General features: G+C 43.2%; 1 protein-coding gene across 1 annotated transcript in view; it reads left to right on the top strand.

The window, feature by feature from the left end:
* Nucleotides 1-6,495: 6,495 nt before the first annotated feature.
* Nucleotides 6,496-17,854, top strand: part of SLC35F4 (solute carrier family 35 member F4) — a 292,375-nt gene continuing 281,016 nt past the window's right edge. The window contains exon 1 of the mRNA XM_007447957.1: nucleotides 6,496-6,598. Coding sequence (XP_007448019.1) covers nucleotides 6,496-6,598 — 103 coding nt within the window. The remainder of the gene's footprint in view (nucleotides 6,599-17,854) is intronic.

Raw genomic sequence — 17,854 nt, 5'->3', positions numbered from 1 at the left:
GAAAGAGAAAATTCTGAGTGCCATGTGTTAGCTCTGGCTGATCATTTAGAACATAGCCCCCATATGACCACAAGGGGGCAGGAAGTGCCATCCTGCAGAATGCCTAAAATGGGGGAGAAACATAAGTATTTGGCAAACGGTACCAATGACTACCACAGCAACTTGGCATTTTTAACAGGAAATGTTACAAAAGCTTTGTGTGATAGATACTATGCAGTAGGTCTGAGGTTGTGTTGTGTGATAAAAAAATATGCAGTAGGTTGGAGGTTGTGGCATGCATGATATTTTTAGATGTTTAAATTACAGAAAGTCTTACATGTAAAATGAATATATAGCAGGTTTGAATGTATAACTAGCAACACAGCTGTTTAAAAATGTTACAATAATCTTTATTAGCTTTAAATTACTGTAACTCTTCTCTGAGTCCCTATTCCCCAAAAGAATAGTGGAAAATGCACTGTCAGTATTACTGGGGCTCCCCTGCTGCAGGGTTATGCAGTCAGGGGAGATCTTTGGCTAAGCTCAACCATCATTGACCCTCAGGGAGACACCTTGGTCCTCAGCCCTCTGGTCACTGTTGAGATGTATGATAGTCAAGCCCACATTCCATCTCTCTGAGGCTGGTGGCTCTCTGCTGCTTCTGGGTTGAGCTTGGAGGCAGCAGAATCTCTGCAGAGGCTGGGAAGCCGAGGGTTAATGGCCCAGACTCCCTCCCTGTGTTCTCTCTGAGGCCATTCCACTTCCCTGGAGCACTGTCATCAAGCAGAATTCGACTCCCTCCCATGACTCCCTCCCATGCCTGGGGACGACCAGCTTTTGTCCCTGTTTCAGCCTGAAGCAAATTCTGTGTCCTCAGGCCTTCTCAAAGGATAGGAAGAACTGTGGGCCCTGAGCCACTTCTCTTTCTGCAAAGCACTTAAATTCTGCAGCCCACCTGTTCCATTGGTTCACAAAATCTGCCTCATGTGCTTATTCTCATGGTTGGAAGGTTTAAAGGATACTTGTAAAAGCAACTGCCACAGAGGAGTTCTCATTACTGTGAATAAAGTGCTAAAGTGCGAATTAGCTTTGGTAATAAATAATGGACAGAGTGGAGCAAGGGCTGGACGAAGGAAATTAGTATTTATTATGTACCTACTATGTGCCAGGGCTTGGTAAGATATTTTCATGTTATCTCACTTAATCATCACAGCAACACTACTAAGTGGATAGTAAGAGCCCATTTTATAGAGGAGAAAACTGAATCTCAGAGGGTTCTGTGTATGCACAAAATAAAACTAATAATAGTCGGCATTTATGTTGCTTATTAGATGCCAGCCACTGTTATCAACTCTTTATGAATGTAAACTCATTTAATCTTCACAATATTTCCATGAGGCAGGTACAATGGGTACAATATTCTTACTTTACGGATGAGAAAATTGAGTCATAGAGTTTAAGAGACTCATCCAAGGTCACTGGATAATGATGAGGTCACATTTGACCCCTGGCAGTCTGGCTCCACAGACCATGCTCTTGTCTAAGATTGAATAGAAAGGCAGAGTCAGCATTCCAAGTGTGGGTCAGCTGATAACTTGGTGGTTAAATACTCAAAACAGCTTTCCAGAAAATGGAATATGCAGACCATACTCATATTCTTCCCACTACTATCATCTGGTTGGTCAGAGGCCAGATGCTTTTGTTTTTAATTGAAGTATATGCCAGATGCTTTTAAACACAAAAACCGTGCAAACTACATGGGGTCAACTCTTTGTAAATAGCGCTGATGATTGTACAAGGCAGCACGGCCCTTGGGTATTAAAGCTTAAACATTCTTGGCTCTCCAAGCAGCCAAGTTACTCTTAGCTCAAGGAGGTAGGTGCATTATATTGGTTTCCCAGAGGGAGAAAAATGATCGTTTTCCCTTCTTTCAGCATCTTTCAATGGTAACTCTGAATAATAGGTGGTCAAAAAGATTAAGTGACTTGTTCCTGCCATGAAAGAGGGCCCCGGACTGCTGATCAGAGTAAGGAAGACTAGGTTCCATGGATTTTTTTTTTTTGCGGTACGCGGGCCTCTCACTGTTGTGGCCTCTCCCGTTGCGGAGCACAGGCTCCGGACGTGCAGGCTCAGCGGCCGTGGCTCACGGGCCCAGCCGCTCCGCGGCATGTGGGATCTTCCCGGCCCAGGGCACGAACCCGTGTCCCCTGCATTGGCAGGCAGACTCTCAACCACTGCGCCACCAGGGAAGCCCCCATGGATTTTATTTTACGAATCCTTCCAAAGTATAAAGGCTGATGTGGTGTTTTAAAACAATTTTATGATAGACTATATATCTTGAATAGAACTTATTTATGCCCAGTGATATTTAGTTTTTAATATTATTACTTGGTATAGTTATTTTAGTATCAGACACAAAGCTTTTAACTATCACATGAACTACTTTACAAATAATTTTTTTACAACACAAATAGCCAAGTTCTGTATATTCAGTTAATATAAATATCTAATCTGATTTGATCAGATGATCAAAATAAATATGGTCCAGATATCAGAACCCACTTGGAATCACAGACAGATGCCCTGTGCTTAGTGCACTAGCGATATTTCTGAAAAGGTGCATACAAACAAAATTTTTGTAGGTCGAGTTAATTTACTCAGAAAATTGATTTACTATTTGATTTACTAGGGAAATTGGCTATGTGAAACTGGCTACTATGAGGAAACATTTTGTGAATCAACTAACTACCTTCAGCCTTTATTTGTTTAATTATGTCTTTCCTCAGTTTTTCAGAATAGATTTTTGGTATGCTGATAATTTGCAGTTTGTAAATTTGAACTTTTTTACTGTATTGGGTTTGTGGAAACCGGCAGACTGAGCAGGCAAACATATGAAAATACTTCAAAAATTCTCCTTTCAAGATAATTTCTATAAATTTTTAATGATGTCTGAAGTGACATTTGAAAGGTTCAGTCATTTTTTATGCACCAAAGAATGCTTATCACTAGCAGAAATGTACTTTTCATTGTTGATCAATTTATAATTGTAGAACTTTAATTCCATTAAAAAAAGTGTGTCCTAGATTATGGCATCTGCTTGCATTTACTGTTTTAGTCACCCTATTACAGAGACATTTGTAAATGCTCTGCTATTTTAAAATTAACTTCCAGGTCAGCCTGAGAATTTTTATAATTTCTTTTAGGAAACATGGACTTTTGTGGGTCTAGTATTTACATTACTTAACTTTATGCTGAACTTGCTGTTTGTATGAATGAGGAGATCTGGTTAAACACATTTCTACTTACTTCTCTGGAAATTTCTGAAAACAAAGCAAAACTAGGAAGAAGGCAACAACTTACACAATGAGTGTAATTTAGAATTTAAATACATTAATTATGATAAAATATAAATGTGAATAGGACAAAACCACTTGTCTTTAAAGTCTACACATATTCATAGTCCTGTTACATTAACAGGTTTTTGCTTGAGTTTCTTAATTACTCTTGAATTTATATATTAATATGCTATGGATTATGATGTTATTAAACACATGTTAGAAGTATTATAGGCAAATTTGTTTCATAGACGCTTCAACCAAAAGGAGCAGCTTATGTTAATGTGATCAACTCATTTTACCATGTGCAATGCACACATTTTATATAAGGTGTGCCACAGAAATAAAAATAATAAAAGTAACAAAAGTGTGTTGAAAATTGCTTTGGGGCGGGTGGTGGAGCGTAAAGGCACAGTCCTTTCATTTTTGCTTTAAATAGTCAGCTCCCCACCATCGCAGTAGAGTTGCTTTGTCCTTTAAGTTCATTTTGACCTTTTAGTTCCTTCCACCCTCCCATCTGTCCTGGCCCAGAAAGCAGGTGTGGGAGGAACTTGGTTTCTGTATGAACTCTCCCCCCAGCCACAGTCATCTCAGGTCCACTCCACCCTCACGATCCTGTGCTAAGCTTTGTGTCCACACGAAAACCCTAACGCATGTCCCCATGAAAACCCAAACTTAAGTCTGCGTTTTCTTATGCTTAAAATGAATTCATCTTCAAAAAAAAAAGTTTGCCTGTTTCTTCCCCCTTAAAGACCCATACACAGTTTGGAAAACGCTTGAAGGCAGAATGATGTGATAGGTCCTTGGGAGGTTTCTGAGAGGGCACAGAAGTCGACTGGTTTTCGTCCTTTCTTCCCCACCGCCCCCCCACCACGCTTTAGAAATGTGAAAGCTGGCAGGTGTGTCTTAAACTCACTCTAATGACCTCTAAGCTGATGAGCTCACACCCTACCCTCACTTGCACATACCGGTTTAGTTTCTGAGGTGAGACTTTCAGTCTTATTTTTCAGGGGGCGGTGACTGCGAATAGAGGAATAGACTGTGAATCGAGGAATCGTCCCCACTGCTCACTGACTTTAACCTGGTGCCTCTCTGGCCAAGACAGGAGAGTCACACCTGAGGGGAGGTGTTCACTCTGAACCCACAGCTTCAAGGACGTTCTAGACTCAGGTGGAAGGAATATCTCTGGATTGTAGCTAAAACTTTCCCCCGCCCAGAGATATGTACAGGTTGAAGGGCTTCCCCCGATGTTTTGGCAATAAGAAGAAAATCATTTCTCATCGGGGCATTTGGAATGGGCAAAATAAACATGCTGTGCACAGCTGCAGCTCCCAGGCCTTTAATGATTTCACTGGGTGGATGGAGGGTCTGGCCCGACACGGACTGTCAGACTTGGAGGCTTGATCTCTACAAGTATTTGTGTCCATGATACCTGAATAATCACTCCAAGTACCACCTGCTGGGGCCTCATTTTTTTCTTTTCATTTCTTAAAAAAAAAAAAAAGAAAGACTCCCCGTCGTCTAGGCAAGTGGAGAGAACTGATTAACTCCAGGGAACGCTTGCAGATCAGCAGACCCCTGGTGGTGCAGACGCCAAGCGTAGACGAAGCCCTGGGGGCACCCCAAGGTGTCATCTCCCCAAGCGACAGCGTGCACCTCTCACATTAACAGCCCTTGGTTCCGCTTGGGTCTCTCGCATCCCCGGCCCTCCTTCCTGAGCCCTGGACACCATCTCACCTTCTCCTCTCCTTCCACGCCCGGGACCAAGCGTCCCTTCTGGCAGGTGGGGTTGGGGGATGTTTAGTCTTCCGGGAAGGGGTCAACAGGGTTAATGATGAAAGTCCGCGCAGGTGGGGCCGCCCCGGGCAGCGGTGGGTGTCGGAGGTGAGGGGGCGCTGTTCGGGCAGCAGTGCGCGGGGTGGCGGGCGGGAGACCTGCCAGGCTGACAGAGAGGCCGGCCCTAGTCGGGGCCGCTCCGCCGCCGCCGCCGCTGTGATGCGGCGCCGGTGGTGCGCCGGGCGGCGGAGTCAGAGCCTGGGCGCGGGAGCACGAGCTGCAACATCAGCACCGGCGGCGGCACCTGCACCAGCTCCCGGGCCCCGCGCTGCGCTCTCCGACCCGCCGCGCCCGGGGCCGCCGCCCCGTGCTCTCTATGGATGTCAAGGCGGCCCCCAACGGGGAAGGACGTTCTAGACTCAGGTGGAAGGAATATCTCTGGATTGTAGCTAAAACTTTCCCCCGCCCAGAGATATGTACAGGTTGAAGGGCTTCCCCCGATGTTTTGGCAATAAGAAGAAAATCATTTCTCATCGGGGCATTTGGAATGGGCAAAATAAACATGCTGTGCACAGCTGCAGCTCCCAGGCCTTTAATGATTTCACTGGGTGGATGGAGGGTCTGGCCCGACACGGACTGTCAGACTTGGAGGCTTGATCTCTACAAGTATTTGTGTCCATGATACCTGAATAATCACTCCAAGTACCACCTGCTGGGGCCTCATTTTTTTCTTTTCATTTCTTAAAAAAAAAAAAAAGAAAGACTCCCCGTCGTCTAGGCAAGTGGAGAGAACTGATTAACTCCAGGGAACGCTTGCAGATCAGCAGACCCCTGGTGGTGCAGACGCCAAGCGTAGACGAAGCCCTGGGGGCACCCCAAGGTGTCATCTCCCCAAGCGACAGCGTGCACCTCTCACATTAACAGCCCTTGGTTCCGCTTGGGTCTCTCGCATCCCCGGCCCTCCTTCCTGAGCCCTGGACACCATCTCACCTTCTCCTCTCCTTCCACGCCCGGGACCAAGCGTCCCTTCTGGCAGGTGGGGTTGGGGGATGTTTAGTCTTCCGGGAAGGGGTCAACAGGGTTAATGATGAAAGTCCGCGCAGGTGGGGCCGCCCCGGGCAGCGGTGGGTGTCGGAGGTGAGGGGGCGCTGTTCGGGCAGCAGTGCGCGGGGTGGCGGGCGGGAGACCTGCCAGGCTGACAGAGAGGCCGGCCCTAGTCGGGGCCGCTCCGCCGCCGCCGCCGCTGTGATGCGGCGCCGGTGGTGCGCCGGGCGGCGGAGTCAGAGCCTGGGCGCGGGAGCACGAGCTGCAACATCAGCACCGGCGGCGGCACCTGCACCAGCTCCCGGGCCCCGCGCTGCGCTCTCCGACCCGCCGCGCCCGGGGCCGCCGCCCCGTGCTCTCTATGGATGTCAAGGCGGCCCCCAACGGGGTGGCCACCATCGAGGACCGGATCCTGCGGATCACCGGCTACTATGGCTATTACCCGGGTTACTCCAGTCAGAAAAGTAAGATGCCGCGGGGCTGGCTTGCACCAGGCGCCGGAGGCGTGGGATGCGGGAGGGCGCGCCGTCCGGACACCTCCAGCCTTGCTGGCGTGGCTAAAGCCAATATCCTGGCAGTGGGGCTACCGGGGCTAAAAGTGTGTTCGCTGTCCTCGGTTCTGAACCGTGAGAGAGAACGGGTGTCCGGACTGTTGGCGCCTCGGACTTTGGAAATAGTGGTAGCCTTGGGGGCAGAAGCGCAGAGGGAACCGGGTGAGCGCTCCTGACGGCCGTCGGCCGGCTCACCCCAGGCTTATTCACGACCAAACAGGCCAACGTGGCCGTTTACTTAGCGAAACTCAGCCCTTGGGGCTGCACTGCCCCAAAGTCCCTACTGGGTGCCAGGCTGCGGGCTGGGCGCTGGGGAGGCTCGGGGGTGGAGCTGGCGGCGGAGGCCGACCCAGACGTGGGTCCCGAAGCCGATGGGTCAGACTGTTCACTCCAGGCTGTTGAGACGTTGCCAGCGCGGGAATTACTCTTGTTAAAATGTTTCTGGGAGGCTGTCCACCTCGGGCAGAGAAGGAACCTGGCCAGGGCTCCGAGTCTGGGAGCTTGGAGCCAGAGACCCGTGAAAAGACTGGGGGCTGGGATGGGTGAGAGGGGGAGGCGCGACCGGGCCACCCCCCCACCCCGGCTGTCCACCGCACGTCGCGGCTACCGCTGAGCCGGAGCGGGCCGCTCTGTGCGGTCCGCCTTTCTTCCGGCTAAGCGAGGTCATGCGGTGCGGACGCTTTCACGTTTCTGGAGCAGTTTTGCGGGGAGGGCGATGAGGTGCGCTCTACCCCGTCCCTCTCTCCCAACACACGAACCCACTGGCTCTATTTGCTGGGATTAGTTCTGCTGGCGACCCAAGTGAAGCTCGTTTTACTCTGAATTGGGGGAGTAGCTGCGGCTTAATTCCCATGCAGGTGGGATTTCGCTTTTTCTCCATCAATGCATTTCTGTCGCCATAGATGGAGCTTCATTGATGTTTTTGCTGTTATTTTTAACCGGAAGCCTTGGACGCTCGTAGATGCATTTCGGATTGGTATTTTTCTGAGACATTTGAGGTACAATCAACGTTACAGTTTCTCTGAAACTAGTAAACCCTAACACATAGAGGGGAAAAACACCTTTTTTCTTGTAACTCCCCCCCCCCGCCCGCTATGCTCCATCTCTTGAGCTTTCTTCCATGGGCTGTCCTCACACAGATATTTTCTAGTTTAATATTTTATTTGGCTTCAGGAAAGGCCCATTTGATTTGGATGGTTTCTGTCTAGCTATTTTTAGCATTAGATTATGTTATTCATTTTCCATACAAAAGTAATTATATAGTGTTAGAATTTTCGAGAAAGAAAATAACATGCTGTGGAATGTGGTTTGAAGTCTTTATACTATAGACTCAAAACTTCCTTTTTTCCTATTGGCAAAGGCTTTTCCCGTGTCCCCTGCATCGGCAGGCAGACTCTCAACCACTGCGCCACCAGGGGAGCCCAGGCTTTTTGTTTTTAACCCTAGAAACTTAAGCGAAGGCACTAGTATACCATGTAGAGGTTACTTAGATTTCACCGTTGAATATTTTAATTAGGAACCATGGGATTTGGGTTGCTTAGAAAATGTAGAAGCTGTGAGATTACAAGACCCAGGGTAGCATATTATTATAGTTTTTATAACAATGGAACTTTGGTTAATAAAGAAGAAATCAAAAAGAAAACTGGAAAAGTGACATTTTAGAGACATGTTCATATTATCTTTTCATATTTGCTGTAATAGCTTCACACGTTTCATTTGACGTACAATAACTGGACAAAAAGAGGGAAGAGCACAGGTTAAGACAGTAACTGAAGCTAAAAGGGATAAAGATGCATTTGGCATAGTTATTTGTGACGGGCTCTTAGCTAACTTCGGGCCACAGAATTCAAACAGTGAAGGCAGAGAATCTCACAAGGACAGAGAATTATGTGATAGTCAAATACCTTTCAGGATGTTTAAGCTTTCAGAGGTAGAAAGAGATTGCCATTTTGCAGAGAGGCTAGGAGGAGAGAGAGCTGGAAGAGGGCCAGGCAGCTGAGCACCATGAAATAATCCTGCCCTTAATGCAGGCTTCAACTAGTAAACAAACACATTGAAGCAAACCAGTACAATATGGTCAATTGACTTAGCTGTTACCGGGAATGAGCAACAGCTCGGGGGAAGTCTGGAAAGATATATTTAGGGAAAGGCTGTGGTGAGGAATATGTAATATGTGAAGGCAAGGTGGCTTTCCCATTTTCTGATGGTAATGTTTGAGACCTCTCTTGATATCAATGCCATTTACTTTTCTAGAGGCAGGTGGGGACTCATCTCTGACAATATGCATTAATGATCAACCTCATGGTAATGCATCCTGCTGCCACCCCTGCCAATCAGGAAGATGAGTATCTAGCTCAGAACAAATTCTAGTAGTCAGGCTGATGCAAAAAGAAATGTATGTGTACGTATATTATGTATGTAAAAGGTGCATACATACATAATATACATTGTATACATAAGATATATAAACATGTATAAAAGATATATATGCATTATATATAAAAGATATATATATATATACAATCATCTCTATATCTATAAATTTAGATAGATAGATGGGTACAGAGATGATTAAAGCATTAGTCTAACCTCAAGTTACTTATGGTCTGGTAGGGGAAATAGATTCACTATTTCAACAGGTGCTAATTGAGCACCTCCTATGTGCTGGGAATACATCAGTGAACAAAACAGACAAAAGTATTTTCCTTTTTAGAGCTTAAGTTCTAGTCGGAAGAGACAGACAATAATAAATAAATAAATACATACATAAATAAAGTATTGTATTTCAAGGTGATACCTGCTTCAACAAAAATATCAACAAAAGTTAAAAGGCTAAAAAAGTCTGAGGGGGTAGCAATTGTGGAAATTTTAAATAGGGTGGCCAGGGAAGGCCTCACTGAGGAGGTCACAACTGAGCAAAGACCTGAAGGATGTGAGGGAGTTTGCTTGTAGACATTGGGAGGAAGTCGTTCCGGGCAAAGGGAACAGCCCATGCAAAGCTCTGAGGTGGAGCATGCCGGGCCTGCTAGAGAAGGAGTGGGGAGGCCTGCATGGCTGAAGTGGGGTAAATAATTGGGCAAGTGGTTGGAGATGAGGACACTATGGATACAGGGGCTCACATGAAATAGCACCTTACCAGCCATTGTAAGTCCTTTGGCTTGTACTCAATGAAATTGGGAGCCTTTGCAGGGTTTTGACAGAGGAGTGATGTGACTTGACTTACATTTCAAAAGGATCAACTTGACTGCTCTATTGGGGCAGAGGTGGAAGCAGAGAGACTAGTTAGTAAGTCACTGTAATAACCAAGGTGGGAGATGATGGTGGCCTGAACCAGAGGCGTAGCAGTAGCAGAGGTGAGAGGTGGTCAGATTCTCTATATATTTGAAATTAGATTCTCTATATACTTGAAATTCTCTATAGGGTTTCCTGATAGTTGGATATGATATCTGCAAGAAAGAGAGGAGTAAAAAAATGATTCCACCTTTTCTAGTTTGACCAGGTTTGAGTTGCCAGTGGCTAAAGTGTGGCAAGATTCAAGGCAGAGAAGTTTAGGGAGTCAAGGGGTAAGGATATATTTTGGAAGGTTTAAATGTAATTGGAGACGTAGAATAATCTTGGAGTTCAGAGGAGATGCCTGACTGGACATATAAATTAGGGATTTTCCAGCATTTGGATGGTTATTTATAGTCTAAGACTAAAGAGATCTCCAAGGAGTCAACGTATATAGAGAAGAGAAGAGGCGAAAGGACTGACTCTGGGGCACTGAGACATTAAGAGGGTGAGAAGAGGGGCATATGATACCCTAGAAGCCAGTGAAGAGTTTCAGAGGGAAGAGATTACCCGAGTCCAATGCTGCGGAAAGGTCTAGAAAATAAAAACTGATAACTGACCATGAATTTGGCAACTGGACATCATTGGCTACCTTGACAGGAACACGTAAGGTGGCAGAAGGTGGATTAGAATGTGCTTAAGCAAGAATTAGAGGGAGGAATTGGAAATGTGAGTATAGACAATTCTTCAATGATTTTTGTACAAAGGGGAGCAGAGGAAATGGGAGTAGTGGGGTTAAGAAAGTTTTTTTTTTTTTTGTAAGATGGGAGGCAATTGCAGGATGTTTGCATGATCATGAGAATGATTCAATAGAGAAAGAAAAATCAGTGATGTTGGAGAGATAGTGTACCAAAACTAGTGCACAAAGGAAGGGACATCGCTTTAGATAGGAACATGGATATAGGGCAGAGGGTGTGGATGAAGGGTCTGGAAGGAGGATAACTGAGATGGTGGGAGTCTGGACCAACCAGAGATTCTCTTCTGGTTGCTTTCATTTTCTCCAAATAGGAAGCAAGGTCATCAACTGAGAGTGAGGATAAAGGAGGAGGTGGTAGAGGTTGGAGGAAAGAGAAGGTGTGTGTTGTTCTATGGGGGGAGTAAACGGACTGAGGAAGAGTACAGTAACGTTGTCTGGCTGCCTTAAAGGGCACGTTTAGTTTCTGGTCAGAAATTTGAAGCGAGACCAGTCAGTAGGTTGTTATGTTCATTGACACAGTGGTGGCGTGGAGCAAGTGAAGAGAAGGATGTAACCAGAGTTTCAGATTATCCAGTGGGTGTAATAATAGCGGCAAGGGAGTTGTGAATGTATGCAAGGAAGGTATTGTAGTGAATGACCATAGCATTTAAAGCTGGTGAATAGAGAAGAGAGAAAATCGAGATGATTAGGGAGAGTGAAAAGTTGGTAGGATCAATGGATTGGAAATCTCAGTGGGATCAAAGGCTAATGGGTGGTTAGCTGGGAGATAAGAGGTGATGATCAAAGAGGGTTGTATTACTATAAGAAGTCATTCATTCCATAAGTCAAGTCAAAGGATAAATCCATTTATATTTGACTGTATTCCATTATCAATATTTTTGGGGTGAGTCTTCTTTTTGTGTTTGTATAAGGAGGCAGTATATTGATGTGTAATGAATTAAACTCTAGGGGTTTGGAAATTTATTCTAGTTAAACCTGCCAGCAACTTGGCTCTGAAATATGAGACACCTCTCTGTGGCCATCAGTTTCCTTGTTTGTAAAAAAAAAAAAAAAAAAAAAAAAAAAAAAAAAAAAAAATTTTTTTTAAAAAAAAAAAAAAAAAAAAAAAAAAAAAAAAAGAAAAGAAAAAGAAAAAAGGGTAGAACTCACTGTCTTAGGATAGCATGCAGTAGGTCGCTTTGACAGCTTTCAAAAGAGCCCCACCCTCCATGGAGAAATCTCATTCAGTAAACTCTAGTATGTTTACTTTACCTCTCCTCGCCCCGCCTTCCATCTCAGATGGTGGCCGGTTCCCTCTCTTTGTTCTATGCCTTTTGTGCTTGTTGGCCTTCTGTTTTTTTTCTATACTCTGCCAGTGACCAGGTTCTGTGGTTGTTTTCTACCGGTAGCTGCAAATTTGTAGTAAAACTTCTTGTCCTTGCTCTGATCCCAGCTCTGACCATCCCGTCTCCAAAAAGAACTCTACCAACTTCTGGCCCTCTCAATTCTCCAACTATTGCTGTGACTTAGCATTTCCCAAGGTTCCAGACTCAGCTGTCACCTCTCACTTTATTTTCCCCGAGCAAGTACATTCAGTTTCATGGCTTCACCATCTTCAATGTGTCTGTATTTCTAGGTCCACTTTTTCTGAGTCCAGACCCATATTTCAACTGTCTACTAGAATTCTTACCTGAATGTCCCCCTGGCATGTCACACATAAAACTAAATTCATCATTCTGTCCTTAAAACATGGCTTTTCCTTCTTATTATGCTTTTTAGCTTCCAATATCTGTATCTAACCAATTGCTCAGAAACCTGGAGTTATCCTCAAACTCTGCCCTTCCCCCTTCTCCTATATTCAGTTAACAAGTCCTATCTATTTTACCTCACATATGTGCTTTCCATCCCTATTATCACTGCCTTAGTTCTATCCATTGTATCTTTTTTTTAACATCTTTATTGGAGTATAATTGCTTTACAATGTTGTGTTAGTTTCTGCTGTATAACAAAGTGAATCAGCTATACATATACATACATCCCCATATCTCCTCCCTCTTGAGTCTCCCTCCCACCCTCCCTATCCCACCCCTCTAGGTGGTCACAAAGCACTGAGCTGATTTCCCTGTGCTATGAGGCTGCTTCCCACTAGCTATCTATTTTACATTTGGTAGCGTATATACGTCCATATCATTGTATCTTTCACCCAATCTCAAATCTTTTTAATCCAGTATGCACACCTTAAGAACATTCAATTCCCTAAAATGCAAATCTTCCTCTCATATCCCTGATCAAATGCCAGGGATAAATCTTCATTTTCTGTGGAATAAAGTCCAAATTCCTTAGCATGCCACAATCTGAGCCCAGCTTACATTGTTCTATTTTAGCACATGTTTTCCCCTCTAATTGCCAAAGTAATGCATGCTTAATGCAGAAAATCTGGAAGGCAGAGAAGCAAAGAGAGATTAAAAACAAAATTACTTATAATTCTACCAGCCAGAGGTGATTAGTGTTAACATTTTGGCTAACACTACCCTTTCAGTCTGTTTTATATCCATAGACCCATGCAAGTGCTGTTTATTTTGTACTGAACATTTCGCTCATTGGTCTATATATTTTAATAAGTGAAATTTAATGTATGCAAAATCTTCCATATATTTAAACACCTTAATCGACTTACATTGTTGAATTTTTCATCCAGTTTTCCTTTTTAATTTCATATCTCACATAGCCTCCACAAACCCTGAACATAGTCTCATCAAGCTGCTCATTGTTTTAATAACATTCTTGTCCCCATGTTCTTCAGGTCCTCAGTGCCTTTTTACACTGTGGCCTGAATGGCTTCCTCTCCCCATGTCTCCTTTTCCACTCTTTGGAAAGCTCCTATTTATCTTTAAAGGCCAAGTTCAAATGCGCTGTCCTCTGTAAAGCTTCCTGATTGCCCCAGGCTGGGTTAATCCTCCCTCTGTGCTCCTGTAATACTGTGTACTCACCTCTGCTCCAGCATTTAGCACACTATTTTGGGCTATTTACTTTTCACAAGACTGTTTCACCCTCGGAGCTTGGGGAGGGAAGGGACTTATCTTTATTTATTTTTATCTTAGGCAAAGTGAAAGTGTACTGGAGTACATTCTGGGTGCTCAATGAAGTTTATTGTACTAATGAATGAATGATTATAGTTTCTGTTGAAAAAATTGGAGAGTTAATTATTTCCACACAGAAAAAGTGTACATGGTGGTAGTGATTGGAGGGAAAGAAAAAAGTCACCAGCTATGAATGAATTAAACAGATGTGCCTATTCAGAGAATGAGAATAAACCAAATGGTATTTTATGATCTCTACCTTTGTAACTTCTGCATTTGTGTCCTTATTGCCTTTATAACCTTTTCTGTACTTGAATTGGGAAAAGGCAATTTTAAAAATACAAAATAGTATAAAGTTATTAGAATTCTAAGAAATAAAGTGTGGTCCCCCCCCCTTGTGAAGTGGTTAGTATTGGTCTTCATGGTACGATATTAATATAACACTTCAGCACTCTAACTGGCATTAAGTTATAAAATTGTCTCATACTAGTGAAATGAATGCAATAAATATTTCTCTCAGTTCATAGTCTTTTTATACCTTGATAATAAGCTTTATGCTTCTTTGTATATGACAGGTAGCATTTTATAAACAGTTATAAATAATTACCATTGATACGTAGTAAGAAGTCTTTGTAACATAGTTTTAAACTATAACTTGTAAGGTCTACGTTGATACTGAATATCATTGTATATGTTATTGATGTTGCATAATGTGGTAGTTTCTACAATGTTTATTCTGATATGTATTTTTCATTTAAAATATAAATTTACATATAAACTTGATATTTGTATTGTAAAATACTACTGCTACTAATAGCTAACACATGGGTTTAACATTAAGTGTCAGATAAACTTGCTTTAGAAAGCCCATCTAAGACCAGTTTGAGGCCATAAGATCTATTGCAAAGACCACAAGACCCTGCTCTGCTACTTGCTTGACTTTTAAACTTGCATAAGTAACTTAACCTCTCAGATCACCAGTTTTGTTCCTGTAAAATGGAAATAGTAATAGTTGCATCACAGGTCATTGTGAGGGTTATATAAGATAACGTATATAAAATGTCTGACACAATGCGCAGTTCAGTGTATGGAAGCTGTTGTGATCATGGGGGAAACCAGCTGAATTGGCTTCATGATTTCAAAAAGGCTTGCTCACTTTTTTCTTGTAAGTAAATGGTTTACCACTTACATTTTTTTCCTATCCAATGTTGTACTCTGAACTGTTATTGAAAATTGTGTTACAGCAATGTTAAAGATAATTTACAAATTATCCAAGTCTGCAATACTTTTTATTTTGCCATTAGAAGGTTGCCTTCTACTTCTTACCACTTTCTGGCTTACCTGGATCACCCCTGGGGATAGTTTAAAATGGGCTGGAGCCATTTGTGATGAGATTATTCCCAATGGGCTGATCCAAAATAGAGGAGGCAAATCTAGGGCTTATGGGTGACAGGATGAGTCTGCATGTCTGGCGATGCAGATACCCAGACATCAAAGTAGAGAAAAGCGCAGGGGTTGGGGGAGGGGTGTGGACAAATTGGGGGAGAGAGTGGGGGAAGGGAAGGGTGAAATCCCAGCTGAAGATGAGTAGCATGGGATGAGGTGGGTTTATACAGGATTGGGAGGGCAAATAGGTGAAGAAGGGAAGGCTGATAATTAATTGGGGACTAGTCTGCTGGAAGTTTCATTGTTCCTTTTTACATGTGGCGTCTTTTTATTTTTACTTTTTCAAAAGTGAATAGCCTTTTGTTTCCTAGTTATGGTTAAATCCTTAAACTCCTGTGATTTCCTGTGCCCCATTACATGTGGAGTCTTAAAGGGGCAGTTGCTTTTCGGTCTATTTATATAGTGGTGAACATTACAGATAGGATATTTTAAGTTCTACTTTTAAAAATACGTCATTATGATATAAACACATTTACATAGCCTTTGAAGTTATAATTCTGTTACGTTATGAAGTATTTAACTAGTTAAAGACACAGAATAATATAGAGAAAAAGGAAAATAATCCTGTCACTGTAACATGACTACCGTTATTTTGGTTAATTTCCTTCCAATCTTCATAATGCATATAGGGCTTCACTTCTTGATTTATTGACAAATATAAACTATAGTGTAGTCATAATTCTGATATATACAATTTTGTGCCCAGCTTCTTTCCCACTTGACATTTTAGGATAAGCATTTTTCATTTTGTTGCATTTTGTCTGCTTGCAGAGCCTGGAATTAGATTCCCTTTCAGAGATCTTGGCTTAAAGAATTTGGGCAAGCTGGTTCTCAGTTCTTTGAGACTAAATGAAATGGAGAGACCTGGAGTGTTAGTGAGGGCTTGTTTGGTTTCTCATCACAGGATTCCACTTGAACTGGCTTAAGCAAAAATGGAAGTGATTGAAACGATACTGTGAGTCTTCCATGGATTTTAAGGCCAGGGATTAGGTGGGATAAGCGTCAGGTCCCGGACTGTTGTAGGGAAGATAGGAAGCCCTCTTTCTCTGCCTTTCATGTCTTTTTCTTTCTGGCATATGTTCTCCATTCTTGTCTCTTGCTGCAGACTGGCTTTCTCTATTCCTTGTCCAAATGGTTGAAAATAGCCTCTGCAAGCAGTTCCAATGTTTATATGTCCTCTATTCAAGAGAGCAGACAGATTGAGCAAGAATCTCTTCTAAGTCCAGATTCCCAGGGAAAGGGACTCTTTGGCCCAATTTGTGTCAAGTGTACACTCTCGATCCTATTGACTGTGGTGGTCTGGGGCAGGGTCAAGTTATGCCATCACGGCTGCCAGAGGCTTTCTCCTGTAACCCTACTGACAGTAGGGTAAGAGGTAGTTTCCAGAGAAAAGGAGTGATTGGCTGGACAGTCAATAGCTATTTGGTTCACTGAGCTTTGCATAAAAAGTTTTTCATATTAAATCATAGGCTTCAAGATCCAATCTTTCTTCTGGTCTGATAGTCCTTATAATGTACCTACATAATATTTAGTGGTTATAGATAGTGTATTCCTAAACTGAGAAAATCCAAGTGTTTGTTTAGAGTATAAGTCCCTAGGGAGTTCTGTTTAAAAGTACTCAACGAGCACTGCAGACTGCTTATTAAGTTTTATTGAAGTGCTGCTGGTTACATCAAAATTGGAAGACGTATTTCTTTTTCTAGGTCGGATAGGGCAACACACCAGTTCCTTCAGACTCAAGGTATAGTAACTGAGGGTGACATTTAACATTGTATACTTTAAACAGGGATTGAAAATTACAGTATTCTGCAGTCTGGGATTTTCTATATTTAGTTCTGGGCTAATGCCAGGATGGCACTACTCAGGGTCAATAATGGTTTTATGGTTCTGAAAACCAGACATACTAAGAAATCTTTATCTCTTGTGAAGCTAAGATTCCTAAGGGTGGTAGAGCCTGCACGTTTTTGCTTGCTGATGCCCTGCTCCAAGTCATGTGACTTTGGTATCTATCTTTTTTTCATACCCATTTTTGTTCATACCCATGTTTTACATTGGCATTCTAGAGGAAAATTCCAGATCAAACGAGCCGGGAACCATTTGGAGCACCGTCTTCCCCGCTGGAGTAATGGTGGCAGATGCTAAAGAAGAAATATATACATCTAAAATGAATTATTATTTCTCAGGGACATTTTAGAACAAATATATTTAGAAGGTGAGAACTTTTTATTTCTCCTTAATTAAAAAAAACTGTGAGTGCCTCAAGTGGGAGCTTCTTGTCTTTCTCCTTTCTAGTCCACATCCACAGAGCAGTCACTGTGATATTTTAGAAACATTAATTGGATCATGCCATTCCTCTGGTTAAAGTCTTCAATGGCTTCTCATATTTCTTTGGAAAACAATAAAAGCCTAAACCTAGCCTACATAGTCCTACGTGGTTGGATTCTTCTGATGGCATCACGCTTGCATGCCCACATGATGCTCTGGTCATGCTGGCACGCTCTCCAGGTCCTTTCCTTCCTCCAGACTGATGAACAAGCTCTTCCCTCTTCCTGGTGCTGTCACCTGGCTGGCTCCTCACAAGCCCTCAAGTCTCATATTAAGTGCCACTGCCTCAGGCTTCCAGCTTTGCACCTCTCT

Source organism: Lipotes vexillifer, unplaced genomic scaffold, assembly GCF_000442215.2.
Source record: "Lipotes vexillifer unplaced genomic scaffold, Lipotes_vexillifer_v1.1 scaffold221, whole genome shotgun sequence".
Classification (NCBI taxonomy): Eukaryota; Metazoa; Chordata; class Mammalia; order Artiodactyla; family Lipotidae; genus Lipotes; species Lipotes vexillifer.
Note: the sequence above shows the minus strand (reverse complement) of the source record. Positions and strands in the feature narration are given on the sequence as shown.